This window comes from Pygoscelis adeliae, unplaced genomic scaffold (genome assembly GCF_000699105.1).
Source record: "Pygoscelis adeliae isolate BGI_AS28 unplaced genomic scaffold, ASM69910v1 Scaffold438, whole genome shotgun sequence".
In the NCBI taxonomy this organism is placed as follows: domain Eukaryota; kingdom Metazoa; phylum Chordata; class Aves; order Sphenisciformes; family Spheniscidae; genus Pygoscelis; species Pygoscelis adeliae.
The window spans coordinates 96,384-107,146 of NW_008825313.1; the positions used below are offsets into that span (position 1 = coordinate 96,384).

General features: G+C 49.1%; 1 protein-coding gene across 1 annotated transcript; it reads right to left on the reverse strand.

The window, feature by feature from the left end:
• Positions 1-2,596: 2,596 nt before the first annotated feature.
• On the reverse strand, positions 2,597-10,638 carry AUP1 (ancient ubiquitous protein 1). Its single transcript, XM_009330260.1, has 10 exons — positions 10,487-10,638; positions 9,792-9,942; positions 8,662-8,849; positions 8,502-8,574; positions 5,433-5,506; positions 4,473-4,539; positions 3,788-3,893; positions 3,324-3,470; positions 2,985-3,148; positions 2,597-2,775 (listed from the first exon to the last, which is right to left on the reverse strand). The coding sequence occupies exons 2-10, from the start codon at positions 9,924-9,926 to the stop codon at positions 2,683-2,685; spliced, it is 1,047 nt and encodes a 348-aa protein (XP_009328535.1). The 5' UTR covers positions 9,927-9,942; positions 10,487-10,638; the 3' UTR covers positions 2,597-2,682.
• Between the last annotated feature and the right edge of the window lie 125 nt (positions 10,639-10,763).

Below are 10,763 nucleotides of genomic sequence, written 5' to 3' on the forward strand. Positions count from 1 at the left end.
GTGAGAGGGCCGGTGGGGTGAGAGGTCCGGGGCCGGAGGGCTGGGCCGGGCAGCTGAGGCGACCCTCACGACCCTCCCCAGCTCTCGAGGTGTGCGGCTGGAGGTGCTGCATCAGCAACTGGGCCAGGATGCTCCCCAGCCCACACACTCGCTTGAATCGGGCCCTGTTTTCCTTTCAAGCCTGTGTAGAGTCTAAGAAAGCTGGGGTGAAGCCGGCAGGCAGAGTACGCTGTTCCAGGAAAGCCACAAGGCAAAACAAAGTCACCGCTGGGGATGAGCCCAACAGAGCATTAAACCGAGCATGGGCTGAGTCGGGCCGAGCTGCGAGTCTGCTGGAGACTGGCAGCAGCAGCTCTGGGTCCTGAACAAGTCACTGCCTGGCTTTCAGGACAGAGGTTTCCCAGTCAAGGTTTCCTGACATGATGGTTCTCTCTGCCAGCAGAGCCCCAGCCATTCAATGTTCAACAAGTCTGGGCATGGTACCGGCCTGCGTCCAAAACATTCTACCCGGCTAAGCTAAAAAGCACATGGGAAGCAGTGTGGACTGTTGGTAAAAAGCTATAAATGTCCCCAAGCATGGGAACACGCAAGCTAAGCCTTACACCTCAGTCTTGATGAGATACATATGCACAACAGATACTCCAGGCCCCAGAGGCAGGAAAAGGTGCTGGGCCAAAGACAGACTCCACGTGGGAGAACGCAGAGGTGACGCTGCAAGACCACCAGACTCCTGCAACCACCACCTGAACTGACAGACGCCCAGCTTCCACCACATCCTGCCTGTGCTGCCATTAAACACCGGCTAGCTGGGGAACGAACTGTCCTGAAAGAGCAAAATCCTCCCCAGAGAACAGCCATGTCTCATTGTGAATCGCCAGTACTTTCAGCAGCCTGGGCAGAGGGCCATATGAAAATAAAACATTCAGCAAGCCTTGAGCTGCGAACCTTTTCTGAGCTTGAAATGGCTGAGTGACAGGGGTTGCTGCTGTCACTCAGAACTTAAGACAGACACATACCTGCTCTCAAGTCTAGGACAGTAAGGAAGGCCCTTCTTTGGATTAAGAAAGATGAGGAGCACAATCACCTTTCCAAATCCTGTCGGGATCCCTTCCTCTCAGGGAAGTATAGAGATCGCTACTCTCTAGCCAGAAGTCAGAAGAGCCTCAGAAAAGGGACATAGAAGACTGGCATGCGGAAGAGCAACAAAGTCAGGAAAGGATTTCCACCCCCTTTTCTTTCCTGTTGAACAGATCATGCCTAGTGGATCCAGCAAGAGCCCTCAGCCATCTCTATGCTCATGTTAAAAGGTCTGGGGGACAGCTCTGAAGACAGAGTCTAACATTCTCTATGCCACAGGACTATTCTGAGATGCAATTCCTCTAAACTGAAATGATCTTTCAGAAAAACAGACCTGTTTAAATTAAATTCTTGCTGACTAAGAGCTACCTGGAGTCACCCAGGGCTAGCCCTTTAGAAACGTGCACTTAGAATTTGTCTAGGTTCAACTTCCAACCATGGGAATTTCCTAGACTTTCAATAGTAGGGAGAAGCAGATGCGGTGTCAAAAAGCCACAGGATCTCAAAGGTTTAACTGATCCCTGAGCCCCTGCAATCTTCTCCTGACTCTCCCGGAGGGCTCTGGAGCAAAGCTCAGTGCAACGCCTGCACGTGGCACCAGAGGGGTTGTCCCCTTCACAATAAGACCCTACGGAGTGGAGACCCGATCTTGCAGCAAGCAGGCCCCTTGTCACTCTGGACTGAGCCAAACACTCCCTTATCTCTACCATCTTCTACAGCATCTTCTAAAGAGTCAGCCAGGCACCGACAAGCCATCATTTCTGCTGGAAGCTTATTCCACTGATTAATCAATTTCCTTTTCAGAAACAACTCCTCCGTTACCTGTGTAAAGTCTGTCTGTCTACAACTTCTAACCATTAGTTACTATTCTGCTTTTCTCTGCCACATTAAACAGCCTTTCAGAACCTGGTTCCTTCACCCAGAATTATATATAGTGTGCCATCTCATTTACAGTAAGTTTAACAGACTTAACTTCCCCTCCAAACTAATTCTGAATTTTCTGTGTCTCTTCTAAAAAAAGACCCAGACACCAGAACTGGACACTTGTTCCAATACTTGCCTCATCAAAACCATGCACAGAGGTCAATCTCCCTCCCTGTTCTCTGTTATTCTCCACTTACACTAAGGAAGATTAATTGCACTGTCCCTGTTGCCAAACAGCAAACTTCTTTCTAAAATGAGTGTTCCATAGCATCAACACTAATCTCAAAGAAATCTATAGTCCCACAATGACTTCTAGCAGTCAAATCCAGTACACCAAAGAACCAAATGAGGTTTCTTTGCTAAGCCCTATTCCTCAGCAGCTGTGTTTCTGGCTTCTATCCCACCTAGTCCCCAAAACCAGAAGCCCAGTGGCAATTCAGGAGACAGAGTGCTTCCCAAGAATGACAAGGGGCTGCATGCTTGGAAGAGGCGAAGCAGACAAACATCTGCTTCCTCTCTCCTTCAGCCATGGTTCACTGCCTCAGCCCCGCTGTCTTGGGCCAGAGGAGAGGAATGGGAGGACGTGAGGCAAAGTGAGGGCTGACCCTTGCTTGGGGCATATCTGGGTACTGCTGGGGATGGGGTTTTGGGACTCTGACAGGGTGAGGTGTGGGTGGACTCTCACCTCCTGGCATAGTCGTACAATGCTCGTTTCCGCTCCTGCAAGGACAGATGCCGCTCCACAGGGGACTTTGCAAATTGCTTTGTAGCTGGCTGGAACAGAAAGCACAAGAGCCATCAGGAGACAGTCAAACAAAGCCAGGAGACCTCCTTAGCGGCTCTGCAAGGACCTGGCATGCCAATTCGGTCTCTGGTTTAAAATGCTCCACTCCCCTGACATCATGGCTAGTCCTGAACACAGGCCATCATGTTCTGGCTGCAAGCCATCAGACCAGAGGAGACAACACAACCACCAGAAGTACCTTGGAAGAAGGCACAGCTACGGAGCCTTGGATGCCAGAAGCAGCTGCAGCCTGGGAGGCAGATGGGGCAGGCAGGTCAGTACCAGCCTCCTTACTTTCAGGGAAGAAGGGTACTCTCCCTTCCAGCAAGTTGGCAATGGTGGTATCCACACAGTTGGTTTGGGCTGTAGGGACAAAGACGATCTGTTAGAGAGGGAGCTGCTACATCAGGACACTCACATCCTTGCTGCCATTGTGCTCCACAGTGCAGCAGGGACAAGGTTTCTGCTTTCAGGTATCACAGAGACTTGGCATGGAAGGTGACAGTGAGTCCCTGCCAACACCCCAGGCATTGCTTACCCAGGTCTATCCTGATGACCTCCAGAGGCACATGAGGCAGCACCTCCTTGACCCGCTGAGCCATTGCCGTGATCCGCACATCCTCAGGAGCAACACCAGTCAGGCTGGAAGGCATCCTGGGCCTGGCTGCCAGGGGCTGGCTTGAGGCTGCAAGAGAAAGAACAGTGGGCAGAACAAGGTGGCCTAAAGGTGCATGGCCTTCAAGTTGCAACTGGTGTGATAACAAAGCCGGACCTCCTGCACACCACCATCATGTCTGTGGCTCAGGAGTGGTGGTCCCCTCCCTGCCAGCTAGCTACAACCCCCAGCCTAGAGCACACAGGCAGCCCCTGCTCCCCAGGAGGATGTCAAACATGCCTTCGCCTTTCCCTCCACACATGAGTAACCAAAAGCAGACTGAGGCCTCCCCAAAGGCAAAGCCTAAGTGGCAGTTCCATAGTCAGGACACTACCCAGGACGCTTACCTGGGGCAAAGGGGAGAAGTGATGTGTGTCTCAGCCTCTTCATGTGTTCAGTTTTATCTGCTGCAGTGAGCCGTGTGGATACCACACCCAGCTCCATGGCCAAGAGCTGCAGAAATGTAGAGAAGAGTCACATGTACACAACACACAACACGCATGACCCAGGCATTCCCATCTTGCAGGGGAGTGTATCAGATGTACAGGCCTGCGTGGAGCCATAGCGAGGGGAAGAGGACTGGGAACTGATTTCTCCAGGGACTCAGTGATGCATTTCAGTGTTGCAGGGAGCACATGAAGGACCAGGAGTAGGCAGTATCATCCTGCCAAAACAGGCTGACAGGGAGATACAAGATCTTTGGTACAGGAGCTATGAAGTACCCAGCACATAAGGGAAAGGTGGAGAAACAATCACTTTATTTGATTTGTGGTATTATGAAAAGGGAGTGAAAGGTTTAAAACGGATGGGGAGAGCCTTGATAACCGGCAGAAAGAATAAATGGGAGGTAGCAAATAGGCCATGGAAAAACTGAATAATTATAAAGGGCAATAAGTATGGGCCGGAGTTCCCATCATACAAATACACCCATCCAGAAATGCCCTTTGCAACTCTGCTTGCACCCCACTCTCCTCTGTGACCATCCCAAATTGCAGTAGTCCTACACATCCCTCTCCCACGTTATCCTCCTACCTCCTGAACTCGGAGCGCAAAATCCTCACTCAGTTCTTCAGCTCGTCTGGGGACAGACGGCATCCACCTGAATGGGGACAACAGCACTGGGCTGACTGCTTCAAGGGCTGCTGGAGGAGCCAGCCCCATTTGGGATCAATAGTGCAATGGTGCTATTCCCACCTCAGCTCTCCCTGCTCACCCCAAATCTCTCCCCACAAGACAGTGTCAAACCTCACCACTAGCTTGCAAAATTAAGGGCAAGGCACAGCTCAGAAGACAAAACTAGCTCATTGAATCTTTATTAGCACTCAAGCGTAACTTGTGAAGTATCTCCTAATTAAGTTCCCAGAAAGGCCCCAAATGAGGAGACACTGCCATTTACATGAGCATAGAAAACAGATCAGCAAGATGCAAGCCGAATATGGCCAGGGAAAGCTACAGCACAAGACTTTTCTTTGCTGAAATACCCCAACCCCTAAATTTGACTCCAAGCCCCTTCCACCGCCTATGGACCCTTATTATACCAACGCTACTCAGCCAGTCTGGGCTCACCTGGGCCCTAGACAGGTGTCTGAACCACCTCTGCAATTCACAAGGGATTGCAGGGAAGAGACAGACGCTAGAGGACTGAGCTGCCTGCAGGGAATCACCCATGGGACCTGAGCAACCCTGGGGTGAATTACAGCAAAGCAGCTAGCTTCAAAAATACATCCGGCAAACTTGACATCAAAGCCCTGAGAGATTCCTCTCCTTTACCAACTGAACGCAGGAACCAAGAGCCCTCTCCACTTCAGAAGCTGGTCCAGAAGCTGGACCTGGCATGGACCAAATAATGCTGAACAAAGCCATGCTGAGGTACCATGATGAGGGTGCGCATTAGCACATACCAAAAGATCTCTTACTACAACGGCAAAAACATCAGGCTCTCTGCCCACCCTAAACCCTGCCCCAAATGAAAGAGAGAGAGAGAGATAGTACCTTACTTGATAAACTGTGAAGGGAACAAAGAAGGTCCAGAGCAGCTCTGTAATCCAGGAGGAGTCAGCCACACTCTGGGGAGGAGAGCACAATGAGATCGCAGCCCACAAAACACGAGCTAGTCAGGTCTCCATCAGGGAAGCAGGCGACAGAACACAGCTAAGCCATGGCAGCGAGTAACAGATACGTGGGCAGAGAGATGTGGAGGACTGGGAAAGAGGGAATGGCAAACCCAGCGCACAGTGAGGGCAAGCCCCAGGGCAGATTCACCTTCATTAGTCTTCACCAAGCAGAGCAATATAGTCAAAGTTTTCACTGCTCTGAGTCATCTTTTCCTCCCACTAGGACAGCAAGATTTTCCTTCAATATCCCCACATTCTCTACTAGACTGTGCCTTTAGAAAGGACTGAAAATGCCTTAAGACCTACTAACGCTTCCTTAGAATCGTGAACAATCCTCCCTTATTCTGATGGGAACAGCCTATGTAATTTCTCAACCCCCATAAGCTTTATCTCTTCATTTCCAAACAGGCTGCACTGTGAAGTCTTAAACAACTCTTCTCTTTGAAGATAAATCATTAAAAGCGAGCCGTAATTTATTACTTTCTTTCTATTTCTAAAAATTAGTAAATAACCTTTTCCCTAAGAAGTACTGCAATGCCTGCCAGAAGAGAGAACTGGAACAGGCACTCCGAAGCAGTGGGCTCTCCATCCTTCTCAACGAGATACAGCCCCAAGCAGCTGGACCATACTCAGAAGCCAGTCTGACTGTGAACAGAAAGCTGAACTAAAGACCTCCAGAGGTGTCCCACAATCTGTACTCTTCAATGATTCTAAAGAATTTGCTATAGAACGGATGTTGTTCCTAGGATTTTTGTAGTTGGTTACTTTTATCCTGCAGTGACCAAACTTTCCACAAGCTGGTGAGAACACCATCTCAAGATCTACAGCTCGCGATGTAGCTGCCTCGGCTTCTTTTACACGACTTCGTCCTCAACCAAAGCAGTGTGGCTCCAAGACAGGCCTTGTGCCTGGTTTATTCCATGGCCTGGGAAGAGGTGCTGTAAATGAGAAAAGCCCAGAAACCACAGCCACCAAGTGTAACATAAAGAAGCCTCATCTCCTGGATAAACAGATCTAAGAAACCTACAATCCAATGCCTTATAGCGATGCCAATAGCCAGACTTCAGTTACGCTGCCTTGTGCCACAGAACAACACCCTCCTTCAAGGTTCCAGCCAATTGGAGCTGGAGAAAACTCTTTCTTAAACCCAAATTTGGTGGTTTGCTCAGCCCAGTGTCTGATATATATCACATAAGTGTCTAAGAAAGCTTTCTGTAAAACACTGATCGAACCGTTCAAAGTATCACATCTCCAGTACTTGGAATTTTCTGATGGTTTAAAATTACATAAGAAATCCACTAGGATTTACTTAGCCAATGTGCATGAAGGGCAAATAATCCTGCTCGACCTCCGAAGGTAAAAATCTGAGCGAAGAAGTGACTATAACCAGTAACTTCAAACAGATCTGCAGTTACATGCATGCTGTTCTTCCTAACATTCATGAAGGAAAGGATGCACAGACAAATATGCAACTTGTCACATCTCTCAGAATTTCTCAGAGGAGCCAAAACCATAAAAAGATAAGATATTCATTATAAACAGTCCAGAATGGGACAGCTATCCCACTTCTCTGGAGTAGTCATTCAAAAATTTAAAGTATCCTCACCATTAGAAAACAGCATCTTAATCCAAACCTGAACTTGTGCAGTACCAACATTTAGTCTCAGCACCTGCAAAGACTGCTACTGCGTGCTTTGTCAGAAAAAAAAAAAGAATTCTCCACTCTTAAGCCTCTTTTCCAACGTGCAAGCAGCTATCCACAACAATCTCTCTGCCTTTTCTCTGATAAGCTGAGTCCCTTTAAGTGTTGCTCTCTGGATTCTGCATCATGCTTATGGCCTCCTTGAACTCTTTCTACTACTGCCCCACTTTCTTGGCAGCAGGGTTACCAAAGCTTCGCATAACATTTTAGCAGTTTTCATCATTGCACACATGCAGCTAACACCATGTTCCTCACCCTGCCAGATATTCCTCTTGTTATGCACCCACAGACCACATTAGACTTACAAGTAACAGCCGTTCACTGGCACCTATCAGTAGTTCACTAGGTGATAATCAATAACCTAGCTTCTTCATTATTCACTAACCTGAACTTTACCAGCAGGGATCTCAATATTGTCATCTGCAGCACCGATAAAAGCACTAAATAGCACTGGGCAAAGAACTAATCCCTAACAGAATCTCACTTTAAAAATACCTGCATGCTGATGTTTTAGTATGGGCAGTGATGTTTTGTGACCGGCTGGTAAGTGGCTTTAAATCTGTCCACTGTGGCCTACTACCTTAAAAAGATGGACAACAGAGAATCAACTAAAATGTCTGACAAATATAAAATGTGTCTTTTAATCAAGTAGATCCATAAATTGTATCAAGAAATAAGAAATTCAACAAAATCTCTCACTGTAAATAAGCTGAGAACAGTTTTACTGCAATCTATTTAGCAGCACCAGTATTACCATCATGAACTTTGCCACTTTTCTGAAGCTAATGTTGCATCATGTTACATATCTGCATTTGGGAGGCATGAGTTCAAGAACCTAATCCAGAGAGCCGTGCATAACCTTTGGCACATCAGCCACTCTCCAAGGTGGCTGAAGGTATTCTTTCAAAGCACTTTAAAAGAAGGGAGCTCACGAAGAGATGAGACACAGTGACGCTATGGTCATGGAAACCAGATGGCACATTGTTAGACAGCTAAGCCACTAAAATGTGTATCAAAGCTGCCAGTGTAACTAAAAAGAGTATTGACTTAGCGGAAGTTCCCTGGGAAAGGCACTTGAAGAACAGAAGTGTTAGCACTGAGAAGCTAGTCCTTGGCGTGATAGGACACAAGGCCAGGCTGCACTACCCATAGGCTTCAAAGCAGAAGCAGAGTTAACGGCATCACCAAGACGCTCGCACAGTGCACGCCTCCACAACTCCTCCTTGCCCTACGTCCCTGACTCACCACAGTGATCAAAGGCCTCTGAACTTGTAGGGCAACTGGCTGTACCACATCCAAGATTGAGAACGGCCAAGAGCTGAAAAGGAAGAAGTCAGCAATGAATGACCCCAAAGCTAAAACAAAGCAACAACAGCCCCGCCACAGGAATATCCATTCCTAGTACCTGAAGCGGAGTAAGCCAGCCCGGCCGTTGGTGGCAGCCTCCTCTGGGAACAACAGCAGTGGTGGGTTTCCTCTGTGGGATGAATATACCTTCAGGGAATCCACCAGCTCTGCTCGGCTTCCTGTTACTCCCAGCTCCATGAATCCCCGTGACCAGCAGATGAAGCCAGGGGCACCGTTCAATGCAGGCTGCAAAGAAAAACAAGAGTAAGGAAAAAATGCCGTCCTGTCCTCCCCTCAAGGCCTACTTTCCCAAATGACAGTGGGAGACAAAGTTCTTGCTTATCAGCAAGAATGCCTCTGGGGGCTGAGGGAGCAACCTGCAGGCTAAAAGAACTAGTAGCCGAGAACACATTACTGCCAGGCTTCAGTAACTGCTCTGGCCCCAATTCCCTAGGAATTTGATTCCTAATCTTCAGTTCAGACTGTACCCTGTCTGCCAAAGAAACGAACTCCTCTCCTGCCCTGGGCGACAACCGTGTTTCCCCATGTTTCCTCTAGTAGTTCCTGACACGCCTGGCAAAGGATACACTACTTCCAAGAATTACTGTTCTCTGGGTAAGGAACAAATCTACTGCTGTGCAGGATATAGGACAACCAACTCACTCCCAGGCACATTCGGAGCCTGTTGATTCAGGAACTCCACACATAAGGAATTTCACAAGAGTACAGGGAAAGTTACACAACCACCAGCCCAGCACAATAACCCGAGCACCACTGCCCCCCCATGCAGCTCCCCTCAGCACTCCCCCGCAGCGCAGCCGGCTCTCCACACGCACAGAAGTAGCACCCAACACGGTGGGAAAACCCCACAACCAGCCCTGCTTCTGACACCAGCTATTTGAAAGGCCAGAAAAAGATAAATGCTAGGATTTGCCCACTCTCTTTCAATAAAATCAATACCCACTGTAACATTTCCCATTCCTCCTCGCCCTGTTTTATTTTTTCGTGTAGAGCCTAAAGCGTGACACTGAACCATGGGAAAAAACCTCAAGCCTTGTGCAATCCTGAGTTAATAAATAAGAACTGAAGAGGACCGTGGCAACACCTAAATTCTGAAAGAGCTCTCTGTGCACTTCTCTTGGAGAGAGGTACTTCCAGACCCGCCATGCTCAGCTCCAAGTTACTCACCGTATTACATGAGGTCAGAAGGTTGATGACATTGTGATCAAACTGTGTCACATGGTTGGCGATATACACCCTCACATTGACATCACGAAGCCGGGGATCACTTTGCCGCACAAATAAGCCCAGCACTGAGCACATCACACGTACAATAAACCTGGGGGGGAGGGAAGTGGTTTCCTCAAGTCTTGCAGTCTGAGCTATTGCTGGCTTACAGATCCAACAAACAGAACAGAGACCTGGGAATTCATGTGACTTGCAAAAGGACACTGGTACAAAAAAGAAACGATATGACAGATGTCTGAGACGGGAATTGTTGGGGGGCTGCAGTTGGGGCTGAAGGCTGCCTGCAAAGCTGTAGCTGCAGCATGAAGTATGGGCCAGCAAGCCTCGCACAGAATTTCTTAGCAGGATACCCAACTGATCCAAGTGTTTCAGATCAGTCCTTGAGCACTCAAGAGGCAATTTCTAGCTTTGGTCTTGGCAGAGAAGGCATCTTCATGGGTCCTGGGGACAAAGAGTCCCGAAAGCACAGCTGCCTATAAACCTCTGCATGAACCAAGCCCCCATGGCTAAGGACCCCAAATGGGCGAGGGCAGCCCTCCCACCCCATGCTGCCCCACAGCAATGTCTGCACACCACATCCACACCCCAGGCAACAGCAGGAGCTCCAGGCCCTGGGGAGAGCTGGGCTCACGCACCGTCGCAGCACGCTGTCAGGCAGGGCGCAGCTGACCAGAAAGACGTGTATGCCGATAAAGAGGCGCAGGACGAGCAGGCAGAGCCCCACGGGTGCGTAGAGCAGCAGGGCCAGAAGCAGGAACCCATCGGTTGGAAACCTGTAGGGCCAAAGAGCAGCACAGACAGCCTGAGCATGGCTGGGACCCCCAGCTGCCTGCCCGAGCCCTCCCCAGGGCCCACCCTATGTCCCCCGCTCCGTGTAACCTCCCAGGCTCCCCAGCGAGATACCCAGCGAGA

What these genes read in the sequence shown, in the direction of transcription:
- AUP1 (XM_009330260.1), bottom strand. Translation starts at nt 9,926, where the DNA reads ATGTGCTCAGTGCTGGGCTTATTTGTGCGGCAAAGTGATCCCCGGCTT. An exon ending in TTCTGACCTCATGTAATACG is followed by an intron (nt 8,850 to 9,791) that starts GTGAGTAACTTG and finishes TTTTCTTTGCAG; the next exon opens with CCTGCATTGAACGGTGCCCC. An exon ending in GGTCATCAGGATAGACCTGG is followed by an intron (nt 3,149 to 3,323) that starts GTAAGCAATGCC and finishes TTGTCCCTACAG; the next exon opens with CCCAAACCAACTGTGTGGAT.